At 39.5% G+C, this 18,170-nt stretch overlaps 1 protein-coding gene across 1 annotated transcript; it reads left to right on the forward strand.

Moving 5' to 3' along the window:
* Positions 1-5,603: 5,603 nt before the first annotated feature.
* On the forward strand, positions 5,604-9,219 carry FGF23 (fibroblast growth factor 23). Its single transcript, XM_031606212.2, has 3 exons — positions 5,604-5,997; positions 8,136-8,239; positions 8,729-9,219. Exons 1-3 carry the CDS (start codon positions 5,775-5,777, stop codon positions 9,164-9,166), a joined length of 765 nt encoding a protein of 254 aa, XP_031462072.1. The 5' UTR covers positions 5,604-5,774; the 3' UTR covers positions 9,167-9,219.
* The last annotated feature ends 8,951 nt before the right edge of the window (positions 9,220-18,170 follow it).

An 18,170-nucleotide genomic window follows, 5' to 3' on the forward strand; every position in this document is an offset into this window, starting at 1 on the left:
AATTGCAACACTTATTTCTGCACGTATACTCAATGTCACACTGTATGTCAATCTCTGGCTGAACTCTGCCATCTGCCTGCACCAGTCCTGCAGCTTGCTGAACCTTGCTAGTGTGCTTCTCACATGAGAAGACTTAATTCCAGCTTCAGTGGGGACATTTGGACTGTTCAAGCTCTCTCAGATGAGACTGAGAAACTTATTCAGGAGCATTTCAAGAGAAAATAGGAAATAACAGAGATGAAAGGAACATAAAATGAAAGAAGGGATGGACAAATGTTACAGGTTCTTACTTCTGAGCATGTGCATTTTATTTTGTAGAGGATTAAAATGAATCAAAGTATTCATACTGGAATATGAGTACCAAAGCAATCATCAAAGATCACACAATGCAGAAATAGATGCAGATATCTCCGCGAGAAAGCTCAGACTGGCCTGGCTGTCTAGCTTTGAGGACTAAAAACACCTGAGAACTAATACTAGTTACTGTATAAGAACAGAATTAACTTGAAACTCTTTCGTTTTAAGTACCTTTGAAGAGATCACAAGTTGCATACTGAGAAATCTAAATATGCATTTAAATATATATACATACATATATATTTCAAGCCACAGATTACCAGAACTTACTGTCACAAGACACTGGAAAAGGGCACGTACTACAGCCACCTGTGTCTTTCAAGCAGATTACCTCAGAGTTCACTCATGTACAGAGAACAGGTCCTGCAACCAAACAGGATAATAAATCTGCTCTCTTCCTTGATGAACTCCCCCCCCACACACTACTACTGCTCACTTTGAACACTTGCCTCTCACACAGTCCTGTGCTGGGGCTCACCCCCAAATCCTCACCAACTTCTTTCATTTCTCTCACTCTAGGTCAAGTCCATCCCTTCATCAACCTACCACCTAGGATATTCACTCATCTATCAGGTAGGTTGTATCTGAACTTCAGAATCAGGTCTCCATATGTGGAAGAGTCTTCTCATCCCTAAATGAATAGGTACCACAGCTTGAGAGACTTATTTATTTCAATAAATGGAAGCATCTCTTTGGAAATGGATGGTTTCAGCAGCTCACATTGCACATTGTGATCATTCTCTATTCCACAGTACCTAAGAAAATTCAGTCACTAAAATAACAGAAAACACAACCTTTTAGGGGCTGGTTCTGTTCAGAATGGGAGCTCTGCCAGTGATTTCAGATGGATGAGGAATTAAGTCTTTTATTTCAGTCAGTTGGAGTAGAACAGCACAAACAACATCATAAATGTCCATCTGAGATGTTTACAAGCAGGGAACTCAGATTTCTTATCAATTTTGTCCTCAGAATATAATGGAAATATCTGAACTTTCTGCTTTTGCCTATCTATATTGTGTTACATTTTGAAAGCCCACAATCTCTAAAATCAACTATAAAAATCTACCTCCCTTTGGGAATTGCAAACCAGAGCAAAAGTTTGCACCAATCTTCTGCCTAACTGGAAATAAAAGAACCAAGAAGAAAAAACAGGCATTTGTCAAGAAAACCTTATATTCTGCACCATGCCAAGAGAGGCATCAAAGAAGCTACTCTAGTGTTGCAGGTATACATGACTTAGTACTCTGATGCAGTTTGGAAATGGATTTCCAAAATATCTGCTATGTAGAAAAAAAGTGAGGAGAAAAATATGAAAGACCAAAGATGATATATTTGGCAAGTATACTGAAGAAACTGCTAGTACATACTGCAGTCCAAGATCCAGTGGGCTGTGCTTACTTCATTTGTTTCATGTAGGTGAAGATAGCCAGGATGTTTGCTTTAGCTGTGGGCAGTTGATAAGAATGGGACATCCAAATAAGGTCATTCAGGATGTGTTTAACAACACCGGGTAAAGTCTGCAGCAAAAGCCCATGCACACACATGCACACAGAGCATCCACTGTACATAGCATTGACTTAGTGTGTCATTTTCCTTAGAAAAACTAGTAGAGGGGCATTCCACCTTTGTATTTCTAATGCTGAAGATGTGATTGTCCCATAGCCAATGATGACAGCGACTTTAAGGAATAGGAGGGAGAGGGAGGAGGTCTGATTTCTCTCACTCTTTGAAGTGATGCAATGCAAATAAAAGTGTCAAAAGCAGAGGTAATTTCAAATCTGTGCACCCAAACTCTTTTGCAGTCTTTGAAACAACAGAGAGCAAATGGCTTTCTGAGGCCATCCTAAATATTTAGAAAATGAAGGGATAATTCTTCCCCTATCCTCACACACACACCAAGTAGAACCAAGCAGGGAAGACAGGCTGGCTGATGTTGAACATCTCTCTGCCCCTAGATAACGCAGAGTTCTGCAAAAGACAAGACACATGCCTGTTAAAACACAGGTCAATATGTTTTATTAAGCAACCATGCTACAGGTGCTCCTGCATGATGAAAGCAGTCTGGCACTGTAAGGGAGCATGCATTTTTACTGATAGGAGAGCTCTGGTAGTCAATCCTATCATATTGAGTAGTTCATGAATAAAGAACTTACAGGATGTCTGCAAAAACTGGGAGAAAATCACTTGTAGAAACTTCAGTTTGTTATAAAATTCTTGTCTTTTCCCTGGAAGTCATCTGAAGTTGACTGAAATGAATAAAGGAAAGGAGTTACTTTGCTAGCACCTGAACAAAGGGTGACGTATTTGCTGAGATCAAGGTTTCACACTTATTGTACATTTTGATTTAAAAAAAAGACTCAAAGCAGTTAAACTAGGATAAAGTCAGAGCTTAGATTGCTCCCATGACCTTAATTCAGTTCATTTTGCTTACAATTTTGAATATAATTTGCAGTTAAAAGATCATATTTAATTAAATTACAAAACCTTTCACTGCATGTTTGCTTTGTTCAGCACAGAAATCTAAATTGCCCATTTACTACTATTTGGTGTGCTCTGTCCACCTTTTCACGTGTCCTGGGCTAGTACTTCCAGTACACTCTGTATGAGTGACACGCAAGACTTCAGCTGTCACAACTGAGTCACCTGGTCCAGCTGAATGCCAATGGGATGGAGAGGGGAGGAGAACAGGATCCAGTAAAATGCTTAACATCAACAGTTTTCTCAAATATATTTCAGCCTGAAAGCTGAGGCCTGTCTTACTTATCCCTTTCTTTCAGCCTGGCTCTGAAGTGAGAATTTTCTCACTTTATCTTAGTGATCCCCAGCATCCACATTTGGTGGGTACCTCACATTGCCAGCATTACCCAGACACATTTGCAGGCTGTTTCCAAAGACATCTCCACACCACTGTGACACTTAGAATCCCTACAGAGGGAAGTGGAAGGCATAGCAATGTGGCCATCCTCATGGTAGAAACCTCTGTGTTGGTTACTAAAGCATAGGCCAGCTCTGTCTTTTCCCACCAGCACACTTCAAGCTTCCAAATGTTCTCACAGTGCTATTTTCAGAGCATCCACTTTACTTCCAATCCTTTTAAAAGCATAGGTTTCTCAGAGCAGGTTCTAGCCTATTTCCATGTTTCACCACTTTGAAACAGGAATGTTTGTGAAAAGGTAAAATCCACATTACTATTCTTTTTCCAGCAGAGAGTTTAATGTATTTGTTTTAGCCCAGCAGCTTATACTCAACTGTCTGGAATTTTGCTGACACAATGAGAATCTTCTGAAAATGCGTAATAATTTAAGCACATGAAAGTACTCTTCACTTCTTTGAGATATTAACAAAAAAAAAAAAAAAAAAAGGAGAGAAATAGGTTCTTGAAACTGACATACTCTAAGAAATGGCCTGAATTTCACCACAGAACTCTTTCTATGCAGCTAAGACCTCAGAAAGAGTTCAGAACACTGCGTAATCATAAGCACAGAAGGGCTTTGTAACATATATGAAATATTGAATGAGAAAAACTGCATTCACAAATAACAAAAAATACATGTGCCTCTTGTGGAAACCTTTGTAACTGCTTCTGAGATATTCATATCCACATTTCTACACTAGTCAAATGAAAGAGAGCAAAAGAAAAAAAAAAAAAAAAAGCTTATGTTTGACTACAAAAAAAAAAAAAGTGAATAACTTTAACACTAAATAGATACACTTAAAAAAGGAAACAGAAAAGAAAAAAAGCTTTTTTTTTTCCTTCTTAGATAGCTTTTAAACTATTATGGCAAAATACTTCAGATGCTCCAACCAATGAAATATTTGTAGCCTAGATTGCTTCTCAGTAAATACAGTTTTCTCAATCTGCTCAGATTGACCCTTATACACTTTGGCTAGAGAATGCTGTCATTTACACAGGTGCAAGTTTCTAGATTTACACAGGTGTGACAGAAGAATTTGGCAGAGTTTTGCTAGTTTTAAACTTTAAAATATCAGACCAACTGTCATAGTTTTATCAAGTTTTAATATATTTCTGTGCTTATGGCACTGCTCCACAGGTGTTGATGGAACAAATAATTTTGCAGTGTCTAAGTAAAACCTGTAACTTACTAACATCTCTGCCTGAAAGCAGTGAATCTAGGACCACTACACTTAAAATCTCCAGGTGACTTCTTAAAAAGTGATTCATTTATTATTTAGTATTCTTTTCATCATATTCATTTCTGAAACAAACAAGCAAACAGCTAAATACAGCCTACTTTCACAGCTATTCCCATCACTGTTGTTTAATCTGTATATCCATCATCCCATTAGTACAGTGCTTTTATACAATAAGCAGAACAATGTTTTTTTAAACCAGAAAAGTTGTTGGTGAAACTGTTGTACATTGTCAGGACAAACGAAAAGCAGATAAGGTATCTTGGAACAATTTTAACGTCACGTTACATTTATTACTTTTCAATTTACTCACATCCCTTTGTAGCTTTTCCAATCTTGTTTGCTATACCTGAAGTAGTAGAAATGTGCAAATAGGAGTTATTTTAGTTTTGATTCAGATCCTAGATCTTCTAGCCATGCTAATCTGCCTGGCTCTCTAAAAGACTGCTAACAAAACACGCAACAAGGGAACAAACTTACAGATTCTAAGTGTTCTGCAGCTGATCTTCAGCTATTTGGTCAACTCCAAATTATTTAAGTGATTCAAACAAGAGAAATAAGAGGGAGAGCTTAGTTGGAGTGAGATGTGTGCACATCAAGTTTCACTTTCTTAAATGAGGCAACACAGGTATCAGTCCAACAAACTCACAGCTAAACTCACACGGTAATGAAGGAATCAGACCCAGAACAACTTATTCACAGATTGTGATATATCTGTGATTTTTTTTTTTTTTTATTTGTGTTTTTGGCTTTAATTTGCTATTTTCAAAAAATCAGAATGCAATTTAGAAATGAAGAGGGGAGGTAGAAATCTAAATCTGAGAAGAAAAAAAAGATAAATTTAACAGGTCATTTTCTTCACAGAAATTACAGTGGATTGCTCTTTCTGGATTTAACAGTAGAGGCATGGGAAACTTTAAGATGTCACAAGTTTGTCGATAACATTTGAACATATGATTAGCTTTCATGAGCTGTCTTTAGAAACCTTATATTTTTTCCCCCTACACCTTGCCCAGAGATCCTACGTGCTTTCCTTCCCCTGAGGTTGTGGAAAACTTAAAATGTTGCTTTGACAAAAATCAAGGATGTGGACAAGTTTTTTTTTTTTCCTGTGTGATGTCACTTTTCCTGCTCTTCATAAGCCCCTGCAAAGAAGGGAACTTATCTGAGGATTCTTGCTCCAGACAGAGACAAACAAGGGAAAGTGAGAAGCACAAAGGAGTATCAAGTTTCAGATACTGAACAGCCACTAAGAGCTGAGAACGATGCCACACACCGGTCCCTGCAGCTGCCTGGAGTACATGCTACTTGTGCTCTGTATCCTGAAGGCTGCAGTCGGCTTCCCCAACTCCTCTCCACTGCTGAATCCCAGCTGGGGGAATGGAGATCAGCTGATGCACTTGTACACTTCTACAGAGAGGAACAGCTTCCATCTCCAAATCAATGCTGATGGCCACATCAATGGTGTTCCTTACCAAACCATTTACAGTAAGTAACTGATTATAGACCCTCTGTCTTCATGGGAGCAGGGGAGGGCTAACAAGAGTTTTGCTTTCTCACTACCTGTAGAAAATTCCATCTTCTTGGATGGAAAGCAAACAGAGGAGCAGAGCTATGGAATCAAAAACATACATAGTTATAACACTCATTTTGTTTAACAAATAATTTGCTTCAAAGAAATATAACAGGTGAGGAATATCTATCTTTGTTGAAGATAACTAAAGTTGTGTGTTTCCTGTGATGCTCTGCAAGCAAAAATTACCTGAATTATCCTTCATTTCATGATTTTAACCACAGTTTCTCGTGGAATTTTTTATTAGTAGTTGATGATGACATATCCCAAAGAGCTGCTTTCCACTGCAGTGATAGATTTGCACTGAAAAAAATCACCACAGCAGTTGTGAAAACCTGATTATGGCCGTAAAACATTTTGGGGTGGAGATATTCTAACTACTAAAATTAGGTCATTTTCTTCCAAGTGTATCAGTACCACTCTTTATTGAAAATTGGTTTATAAGAGAAACTTTAGATATGTGTATTTAATGCTGATGCATGGCAGAAAATCCATTGTGCATAGAATGTGGGTAATTAAGCATGCAACAGTTGATAAAATGGGGGAAAACTGTGAAATCCAGACTGTAATAAATGAAGTGCTAAGCCTCTGGAGTTCATCAGAAGTAATTGTTCTCTTTTGTAACTAGAAGGTTCTATCATAGTTTATTTTCATGGAAAATTCAGGAATTCTTTGCTGGATACTGCCTGAAAATATTAGCTAGCTAAAATAATAATAGTAAAAAATAAAATAAAAATAAAATGGTGTAGTTTGGTTTGGTTTTGTCGAAGTCATTTTTTTAGGACACAGAGTTCTTAGATAGGATTCCAAAATTACTTATCTTTTAGCAGTAGCTATGCACACAAGTAACTGTGCATCATAAAGTCATTTTTATTACTACTGCATAACAGGTCCTTCATCCACGCAATTATATTTAATAAGCACATTTTGTGATACTTGTGCAAAATAATATAAGGAACAAAAGACAATTTTAGAAGTTTAGTTTATCAAAGAGAAAAAATAATCCAGTTCCCCCATTTCTCTTTTAAGGAATTACTGATGAAACACTTGTAGGAATGTCTGCTCTGTCTTAATGTTATTTTTCCTGTATATCTAAGGGTTTTATGAAACTTGTTTTTAGGCACATTGGGCAATAATCAGAGAGATCCGAAAGAGAAAACAGTCAGTAAAAAATCATGTTTTGCCATATCTGTCATGAAAAAAATCCACATATATTTGGAATGTTCACAGGAGGGGTTGAAATCAAACAGTTAATGGGGTCATGAAAGGGAGGGTGACTGAATTTCTGCCAGGTCACCACACTACCAGTACCACTGAGATTCCAAGTAAATAGAAAGTCCAAAGTGCTGCTCAGGCTGGGAAGAGACTGGATGTGTGCAGCCCTCCTGGGTAGGGACTAAGGGTTACAGGGGACGCTCACTCTTTAAGAAGATGGCAAGCCATCTCCGGTGGTCAGCAGATCAAGGAAATTACTTTTCAGCTTTTACTTAGCACCAATAAACCTGGTCTTGGAGTACTATAAAAAACTCTGTTTGAGATGGATGTGGAGAATTTGGAACTGTTCTAGAAGAGAGTTTTCCGGGTAGTCAGTGGCCTTGAACACAAACAATTTTGGAAAAGGTTGAGGGAGCTAAGTTTATTTAATGTAGTAAAAAGTAGTTTAAAGTGAATATCACAGGGCAGTTGCTACAGGCAGTCATAAAGATGAGGCAATCAAACTCCCTCTGGTCATGGCCAGGGAACAAAGGAAAAATTGGCCCAGAGTGGGGCTTGGCTCTTCAATTAAGATGTTAGAAAAAAAAATTTGTTTGGAATGTTAGTCCAGCACTGGAACAAGGCATCAAGAGATGTAGCAGCATCTCCATTCTAGGAACTTTCCAAGGATTAAACAAAGCCACGCTGAACCTGATCTAGGATGCACAATAGTCCTAAATGACATAGAAGATGGGTTCAAATCCATCAAAGGACATTTCTAGTCAGTGTGTGGATCAGTAAGGCAAGAGTGTGGTGTCAAATGGGATCCTGGATTTGACATATTTGCTTTCTCAAACAGGTGCCCTAATGATCAAGTCTGAGGATGCTGGCTGTGTTATAATCACAGGTGTGAAGAGTGGACGCTACCTATGCATGGACATGAAAGGAGACATTTTTGGATCGGTGAGTTACCTTTATAGATAACAGGCCCAGGCACAGTCTGCTACATACCACTCATTTCCTCGGCTAGGGAAAATCTGTACAACTACAGCAGAAGGAAGTAGATTTTGGCAAGCTGAGAACCTGCCACTTAGGTTAAACTTTCTCTCATCTTTGACTGTAATGAATTGTAGAGCTGATAAAGAGCTCATCTGAGTTCCTGCTAGAATATATGAAAGCAGAAAGAGATTCAATGAGATCTTGTAATCTTGCTGTAGTATAGATTCACAGTAGCTCAAACAATGTAGCCCTCTGTTGAAAGCAGTGTTGGTTCAATAACACCTCTGTTGAAAATTCCATATTGGATTAACATGAGTTGTCCGAGTTGCAGACCTGGAAGATTGGAAAACACCTTTTGCAGGATCTTGTCTGTCTTTTCCTCTTTAGCAGGTGCTTGTCTTTCACCAAATCCCTCTGTTGACATTTGTCTTTTTTTTTCTTTTCTTCTCTAAGCATTATTTCAGCCAAGAGGACTGCGTGTTCAACCAAAGAACACTGGAAAATGGATATGATGTGTACCAATCTCCCAAGCACAATTTTCTGGTTAGCTTAGGCAGAACTAAGCAAGTTTTCTTCCCTGGTATGAATCCACCACCGTACTCCCAGTTTTTGTCCAGGAGAAATGAAATCCCTTTGTTTCGATTCAACACACCTGAACCCCACAGAAACACTAGAAGTGTAGATGTTGATCCAATGGATCCTCACCAGATCCTAGTCCCACAGAGGAAGGTCTCTGCATTAGGGTCTCAGCTGCAACTGCAAATGGACTTTTCCCATGTGCCCAGAGAACCCATGAGAGTCAATCAGAATGATGTGGTCAACCCAGATGACCCACATGCTATGATGGGTGCCAGGAGGTATGCTAGTCCTCGATTTTACATTACAAGATAATGGCAACCACTTGAAAATTGATGACATGAATGAATATAATAGACAGAAGTGCCTAAAACACTCAATCCAATTCCTAACCCTCAGGGTGGCTGCTAGAAACCTGAAGGACATTGGAAAAAAAGAATTATTTCAAATTTTGTCCTTATGCATGACAGTTTACTGAAAAAGGGTGTTGCACTCTGCTTTACTGGAAGGACAATTTTTTTCAAAATGAATAATAGAAACCGAATATTTTACGGTCTGAAATACCTTTGGTATGCATAAGTGGAAAACAGAATTCACTTGAATGTAATGACAAACTAGTGTTATGTTACTGATGTGTCTGGAAGAAGACTTGAGCCCTGGAGGATTTGAAACTCTAGCAGAGGCAGAAAATCTTCTTACTAGCTCACTCGCAAGTACAACAGACTAACTGACCAACAGTGTGTTATATCATCATATAAAACTTGCTATATATATTTTTAGGTGTTGAGATTGGAGCTTCAGTCCCTTTTCGTGCCCTTAGGAGTCAAAAAGTGACCACTCTGCTGTCAAAAAAAGCAGTGCACAAAGAAAACTGGAGTAGCTGACAGGGATCAAATGGCCTTGTGTAGACAGTCATTTCTGACACCTATTGAATCCAAACTGAGGTTTGGAAAAAGAGAAGTTGAGTCTCACCATTCTCTCAAGTTTTCTGTCACATCTCTCTATTCACATAATTAAGTGAATAGAGAGATAGCAACACAATATGGAAATGCAGTATAGAAACATTCATTAGTTGTGCATGTTTCTAACCCAGAGAGAAGTACCAGGATCAGTAGTATGCCAAATAGGCTAGTTTATTTTGCCCAGTGCTGAATTCTCCAAGAGAAAAAAATCCCCCCGGATTATGCCTCATAGGCAAATTATTAATGGTTAATGCAGACTTACATCTAATGAGTAAAAAATTAGGCATGTATTTAGAAAAGGAGCATCTAAGTTTGACATCAAAGTTTTTATCTAATTCTAAGCAGACATCAGATGCTTTATGTCTGAAAGAGTAAAATGACTTTAATATTATCAGATTTCTAAATGTTGACAAAATCTAGGCATGTAGATTGACATATGTCATGGGTAAGTTAGTTACCAAAATATAAATTCCATGTATACATGTGAAGTATACCAATCTTTAAGACAAGATATATGCAGAGTTGAGTTTTTCTTTGTAATCTAGGTGAAAAATGGTTAAATTTAGTAAAGCTTCACTGGTTTTAATGGAGCTACATAGAGGATTCTGAATATTGTATACATATTTAGCACTTCTCCTTTATTTCATCTGCTTGTAGTCATATATTCCTGGACCTTTAAATATATGTAATTCTGAAAAAGTTCTTGATATACTTCAGCAGAAATCAATAGTGTTAGAAATCAACAGATGGAGAAAATTCCAGCATGGCAGATATGTGAAAACGTCTTTGTATTTTTGGTGCTATTGAATAAAATGGCACTTTCTTCCATTTTATTTAATAGCATATTTAACAACCTGACACCAGTCTGAAAATGATATGTTTCATACATCCTTTTTCATAGAAATAGCACATAAGATGTCAGGCTAGATTCTAGTCTTCCTACTATTTAGTGAAGTAATTCACTGAAGCCACTAAAGTTAGAATAGTGTTACAATATCAAAAGTAAGGCCCACTGTGTTGTCTTCTTGGAAGTTGCTGAACATTCACTGCAGGGTCTGTCCTGCTGACAGCATTTTAAATAATCTACACATACATATATAAATATACACACATAAAATATCTTTTCATCTACAACCTCCAAGTAGTTACATTAGAATAATCACACTATCTGATTCTGCTGCTACAAAGGTTTTGCCAGATAGTGCAGTTCTTAATTCATACAGGATTAGGATTGGACCAGGTGTTATGTCTCACAAAGTATTTATTGTTATCATGTTTATAATTAGTTTTTAAAGGAAAAAAAGTTATTCTAATGGATTTGGGAATTGCAGGTCAGGGGGATAGCTATGTGTTTGCTTGCTAATTCAAAATACCACAAGAATTTTTACCTTGTTGCCTACACAGTGGGAAAACATGATTTTATGTTCTAGTTTAATAATTTTATTTAATTCCTTTACCAGTGTTGGCTTTCTCTCCTTGAGAACTTTCTACTGCAGTTACACAAGCATAATTTTTTTCTGTGCTCCACAGAGTTCTCTAGGACACAAAGTCAACAGACCTACAGAAGTTTGAATCATGAAAAGTTCTGTCTCAATCCATATTAAGCTTCGATGACAAAAATCTCTAAGGTTGAAACTCTATACTATCTCTATATCAGTGCATAAGAAGACAAGAAATGTTGCTCAGAGATTTAATCCTTGTGTGTTGAATGAATGCACAGTAAATTTTGCATCAAAAACACATTTCCAACTATAAAGAACTTTATCAAAAGTGTCAGGAGAATTATTTTTTCAATGGAGATGCTGGCCATCACCAGCTAGTTAGAAAGCATTACTTTTTAAATATTACAATATTTATTTATTTATTTGAGTGGGTCTCACATCCCACAGAATATTTATAAATATTTATAACAATGCATTGTGGCGACTATTATAGTGACTATTAAATAAAAGCACCAATAAATATTTCTTTCTCTAGAAATGGCCGATTTTGTGTTGTTCATTTGGGCCCACAGTTCCAGAAGAACTTGCATGAACAAACAGTGCTACTTGTTCCTGAAAATGTGTGTCCTACTATCCTCTGTGATTCTCAGCTTTAAAAATTGAGGATTTCTGGCTGTTTCATACACCACACATGTGAAAACTAGGTGAAATATGATGAGAAAAACAAAGCCTTAATAGGTCTAAACAGACTTTGAAGGGATTGTCACATCTACTGGCATCTGCTTTTTCAAAATAGCAATGGAAAACTACTGGTCTAGCAGTTCAGTCTTGCTAGGAAAAGTGATTTTGGCTTCAAGGTCTTAGGATTGGGCAAATTACTGTTGCTGCTATTTATATTACTGCTATATTCTAACCCCATTTGTATTGCTGTACTCAGGCTTTGTTTTGCAACAGGCACATCATGGATTAAATACATTGCAGAACATTTATTTCCCATGATGATCCCCAGGCCTACAAAGACCTAACAGAGATCTTCAAAATGACTTAGTGCTCTTGGGTCTGACAGACTATTTCCTTGCAATTCTCCCTCACCATGGATAATCTATGGTTCTTTGTACAGTACAGTCAGTGTTAGTCAAAGCCATTAGTAGCATCTTTCGCATCTTCCTTGGTTTCATTGCCAAGAGAAACATCATACTACTTACTAAGTACCACTTTGTACTGCTGCATTTGGTGGTATGAAGATAGTGGACTTCAGTGGGAGAAATCAGGTAGTTGGAGTTCTCTCTTCTCCGAAATTCCCTTCTCCCATTGCTATAATATTAGATCTATGGACATAAAAGGAGGAAGAAGCACAATAGAAATATGCAGTATGGATTGAAGCATATGCGAAACTTCATAGATGTCAAGGCATTATACAAAAATCAGTATTATCACTTAGTTTACCGCATTTAAAATCTCAGTACTGACTTGGGACCTTTTAAGCACACTCAAGCTGTGCACGGGAAAATAAAAAGAAGCATGTTGCAGAGCAATCATGCAGCATAGAAGAAACAGACTTGGAGATGCCTGGAATGTGTGGATGACAACTTCTTGACACAGGTAGTGGGGGAACAGACTAGGGATGTGTTTGTTAACATGGAAGGTCTGACCTCTGACTTGGATGCATCCCATGGATTAGATCACTGGAATGTAGGGGAGCTCAAGACAGCTGCTTGACATTCAAGCACCACTTCTTCCAATCTCAAGATCGGTGCACCCCTAAGAGTAAGAAATCAGGCAAAGCTGGCAGGAGACCCACATGGATTTGCAAGGAGCTCATTAAAAATCTCAAACAGACGAAGAAAGTTTAGGAAATGTGGAAAAGGATTCTAGCCAATTGGGATGAGTACAGAAACGTTGTCAGGGTATGCAGGGATGCAACAAGGAAAGATAAGGCCCACTTGGAATTAAATCTGGTCAGGGAGGTCAGGGAAAACATGAAAGGCTTCTTAGAGTATGTCAGTAGCAAAATGAAGACTACGGAAAATGCGAGTCCACAGCTGAATGAGGTGGGTACCCTAGTAACAGGACACTGAGAATGCAGTGCTAATGAATGCCTTTTTTGCTTCAGTCTTTGCTGTTAAGACTGACCTTTGAGAATCCCAGGCCCTGGAGACTAGAGAGAAAGTCTGGTGACAGGAAGACTTCGCCTTGATTGAGGAGGACTTGATCAGATATCATGTAGGTAAACTCAACACACAAATTCATGGACCCCAGCAGGATGCAATCACTACAGCTGAAGGAGCTGGCAGAAGTGACTTCTGAACCACTCTCTATCTAATCTATGAAAGGTCATGGAGAATGGAAGAGGTGCCTGAGGACTGGAGGAAAGCCAGACAGCCTCACCTCCACCACCAGTAAAGGAGATGGACCAGTTTATTCTGAACATCATCTCCAAGCTAGTAGAAGAAAAAAAGGTTATCAGTAGTAGCCAGCGTGGATTCAACAAGGGAAAAATCATGCTTTACTAAACTAATATCCTCCTATGATGTCATGACCAGCTAGGTATGTGAGGAGAGAGCAGTGGATGTTGCGTACCTGGACTTCAGCAAGGCTTTTGACACTGCTTCTCATAACATCATTGTAGGTAAGCTTAGAAAATGAGGGATAGAATAGATGGATTGAGAGCTGGCTGACTGATAAAGCCCAGAGGGTTGTGATCAGTAGCACAGAGTCCAGTTGGAGGCCTGTAACTAGAGGTATGCTCCAGGGATTGATGCTGGGTCCAGTCTTGTTCAACATTTTCAGCAATGGCCTAGAAGAAGTGATAGAGAACATCTTCAGAAAGTTTGCTATCATGCAAAGCTGGAGGGAGTACCTGACACAACAGAAGGCTGTGCTGCTGTTCAGCAAAACCTGGACAGACTAGACAGTTGAGTAGAGAGGAACCTGATGAGGTTCAACAAGAGCAAGTACAGAGTCTTGCATCTGGGGAGGAATAATGCATCAGTACAGGTTAGGAGCTGACAACTGGAGAGGAGTTCTGCAGAGAAGGAGCTGGGTGTCCTGGTGAACAACAGGTGTGCCCTTGTGGCCAGGAAGATCAATAGTATTCTGGGTTAAAAAGAATGTGGCCAGCAGGTCGAGAGAAGTGATTCTCATCCTCTGTTCTGTCCTGGTAATAATGTGTCCAATTTTGGACTCTCCAAATGACTGGAATCTTCTAGAAAGAGAGCGATAGAAGTGATTAAGGGCCTGAAGCATCTCCTGTTTGAGGAAAAGTTGAGAGACCTGGGTCTCTTCAGCCTGTAGAAGATAAGGCTGAGAGGAGCTCACATCTCTGTCTACAAACACATAAAGCATGGGAGTCAAGATGATGGAAGTAGAATCTTCAGTGGCGAGCAAACAGTTGAACAAGGGCAACAGGCAGAAACTGGATCGCAGGAAGTTCCATATTAATGCAGGGAAAAACTTCATTTTCAGAGTGGCAGACCACTGGAACAGGCTGCTCAAAGAGGTTGTGTAGTATCTGTCTCTGGAGATATGAAAGACTGACATGAGCACCCTCCTGAGTAACCTGCTGTTGGGAACCTGTTCAAGCATGGGGGATGGACTTGATGATCTCTAGAGATTCTTTTCAACTTCTACAGTTCTGTGATCCTGTGATTTGTACAGCATCAAAGGCAAGAGCATGGCTGCTACTGGCAAAGGACAATCAAGGAAATCTATACCGTTCTTGTGCTTTTCTAAAAACAAATATCTTAAAATGAAACAAAACTAAACAAGCAAATAAAAGCAACTAAAACCTTCATCCCTATCTCAGGGCCAAAAAAATTCTAGGAAAAATAAACAAAAAATTAAGTGACTTTTTCTAGAAGCGTCTGGAAATAGTGACATTAAAGAATGATATTTGAGCAGCAGTATGAATGATGTCCATCTTAGGGCATGAGAAAGGCTTATTTAGTCAAGAGAAGAGAAGACTCTGCTATAGGGAGGAAAGGGAGACCTGATAGCAGACTTCTAATATATAATGGGACTTAGAAGAAAGATGCAAAGGAATTCTTTAACAGGGAGTGCTGCTTCTTACTCTCTCTGCCATTCACTGTAAGACTGTCCCACAGGAAAATCTAAACCTCCTCTGACTGCCCTTGCTACTCATACAGCAGTGCACACCCCTTTTGTTACATGATGTCATATGGAATGGAATATCTCTTCAACCAGTTTAGGTAAGCTGTTCTGGTTTTGTCCCCTCCCAGATCCTTGTATCCCTCAGCTCCCTAGCTGGCAAGACAGTATGAGAAGCTGAAAAACTGAAACCTCCTTGGCTCTGTACAGAACTTCTCAGCAGTGTGTTATCAACATTGTTTGTTTTTTTTTTCTCCTAAAGCATTATATTAGACATTATGAAGAAAATGAACTCTGTTCCAGCTGAAATCAGGATATCTACTCTTTATTCCATATAATTTACATCACAGAATCTTAGAATGGTTTGGGTTGGAAGGGACCATTAAGATCATCTAGTTCCAAACCGCCTGCAACAGGCAGGTATACATCCCTCTAGACTAGGTTGCTCAAAGTCCCATTGCACCTGGCCTTGAATGCTTCTGGGGACAGGCTATTCACAGCCCTACTAGGCAACTTGGTCCAGTGTGTCACTACCCTCACAGTAAAGAATTTCTTCCTAATATCAAGTTAAAATCTACCCTCTTTCAATTTAAAACCATTTCCCCTTGTTCTGTTGCTACCTGCCCTTATAAAAAGTTCCTTCCCAGCTTTCCTGTATGCCCCCTTCAGGTAATGGAAGGCCGCTACAAGGTCTTCTTGGAGTCTTCTCCAGTCTGAAAAGCCCCAACTCTCTCAGCATGTTCTTGTAGGAGAGGTACTTCAGCCCTCTGATAATCTTTGTGGCCCTCTTCTGGACCTGTTCCAACAACTTCATGTCCTTCTTGTGTTGGGGGCTCCAGAACTGGATGCAGTGCTCCAGGTGGGGTGTTATGAGAGCAGAGTAGAGAGGCAGTCACCTCTCTCTATCTGCTGGTCACACTTCTCTTGATGCGACACAGGATACAGTTGGCCTTCTGAGCTGTAAGCTGGCTCATGTTGAATCTCTCATCAATCAGCACTCCCAAATCCTTCTCGTCAGGGCTGCTCTCAAGCTGTTCTCCACCCAATCTTCCTGCTTAGTGGAAGAAGGTAAGGCTGTCAATGAGGTCCTCCTGGACTTCAGTAAAGCCTTTGACACTGTCCCCGACAACATCCTTGTGGAGAAGCTGGTTGTCCACAGTCTGGATGGGTATACGCTCCACTGGGTGAAATACTGTCTGGATGGCCAGACCCAAAGAATTGTGGACAGTGGAGTTAAATCTAAGTTGGCAGCCAGTCACGAGTGATATCTCCCAGGGCTCTGTACTGGGGCTGCTTCTATTTAACATCTTTATTAATTATTTTGACGAAGGGATTGAGTGCACCTTCAGTAAGTTTGCAGAATGACACCAAGCTGGGAGGGTGTTGAGCTGCTATCTGCAGCTTGGGTGGTGTGGCTAGAGCCCTCGCCTGAAGTACTGCATCCAGATATGGAGTCCTCAGTACAGGAGGGACATAGACCTGTTGGAGCCTGTCCAGTGAACGGCCACAAAAAAAACGATTCACAGAATGAAACACCTCTGCTATGAGGACAGGCTGAGTGAACTGGGGCTCAGCATGCAGAAGAGAAGGCTGCGAGGTGACCTGATAACAGACTTCCAGTATTTAAAGAGGAGCTAAAAGAAAGGGACAGAATTTTTTGTAGAATCTGTGATGACAGAACAAGGGGAAATGGCTTCAAAGGTAGATTTTCGTTAGATATAAGGAAAAAATCTTTTACAGTAAGGGTGGTGAGGCACTGGATCAGGTTACCTAGTTGGACTAGATGGCCCTCAGAGGTCTCTTCCAACTCTAAGGATTCTACAACTCTACGATTTGTCATAACAGTTCTTCAGGGCAGAAGGGATGATGCACCATGTTCAATTGCTGCATGCTGAAGCCGGTTCTGATTTCATTCTTTAATTTGTGTGATTTTTACTGTAATACCATTGATAAGGCATATAGCAACCACAGTAAAAATGACAAACGTTTTTATGTAGCAATTAACATCATATGATTCAAATTATTGTCTGTTCTCACCTAGAGAACACCTTGAGGTACAAATTGGAAGTCTCCATCTTTCCACGTTATACACCAAATGCACCCAGATCCTTGAGCATAAACAGCCCCCAAAAAGACTTGCTTTTGCCTGAGGCAGGAATAACCCAGACTGTCTTGCCCAGCATGTTTTTCATGTGCACTATGGGGACTTTATCTTCTTCTACAATACACAAGAGGTTTGATCGGGCAGGACTAGCTGGCAGATGTATGGATGTTAACTAACCAGGTGGCTTTAGCTAAATGTGTGCCCCAATGTTTGAATGTCCCAGGACCCATTGCTCTCACTGCAGTCTTTAACAGTCCAATGTATTTTTCAATTTTCCCAGAGACTGGTGCATAACAGGGGATGTGATATAACCTCTTAATGACATGCTTTATGGCCCATGTGTTTATGAGGTTGTTTTGGAAATCCCATTATCTGACTCAATTCTTTCTGGGGTATCTTGTTTATCAAGGCCCAGGATAGTACTTTTGGGAGTGGGATGGAGCATGGGATATGTTTCCAGCCATCTGGTGGTTCCTTCCACCATTGTAAGCACATGGCATTTGCCATGCCAACTTTGTGGGAGTGTAATTTAATCAAGCTACTAGACCTCCCCTTATTTGTATTTCAGCCATTGTCATCCATACCAAAGAGGCTATATCCATTTGGCTTGCTTAACCGCTGTGCAAGTTTCACATTCATAGACAACTTGTGCAGTAGGGTCCACCCCTTGATCCCAAGTACATCTATTGGTTGCTTCTCTTCCT

Source organism: Phasianus colchicus, chromosome 1 (assembly GCF_987193195.1).
Source record: "Phasianus colchicus chromosome 1, bPhaCol1.hap1.1, whole genome shotgun sequence".
NCBI classification, from domain to species: Eukaryota; Metazoa; Chordata; class Aves; order Galliformes; family Phasianidae; genus Phasianus; species Phasianus colchicus.

Coding starts and splice junctions, on each gene's coding strand:
- FGF23 (XM_031606212.2), top strand. CDS start 5,775: ATGCCACACACCGGTCCCTGCAGCTGCCTGGAGTACATGCTACTTGTG. Junction 5,998..8,135: donor TCCTTACCAAACCATTTACA/GTAAGTAACTGA, acceptor TTTCTCAAACAG/GTGCCCTAATGATCAAGTCT. Junction 8,240..8,728: donor AAGGAGACATTTTTGGATCG/GTGAGTTACCTT, acceptor TTCTTCTCTAAG/CATTATTTCAGCCAAGAGGA.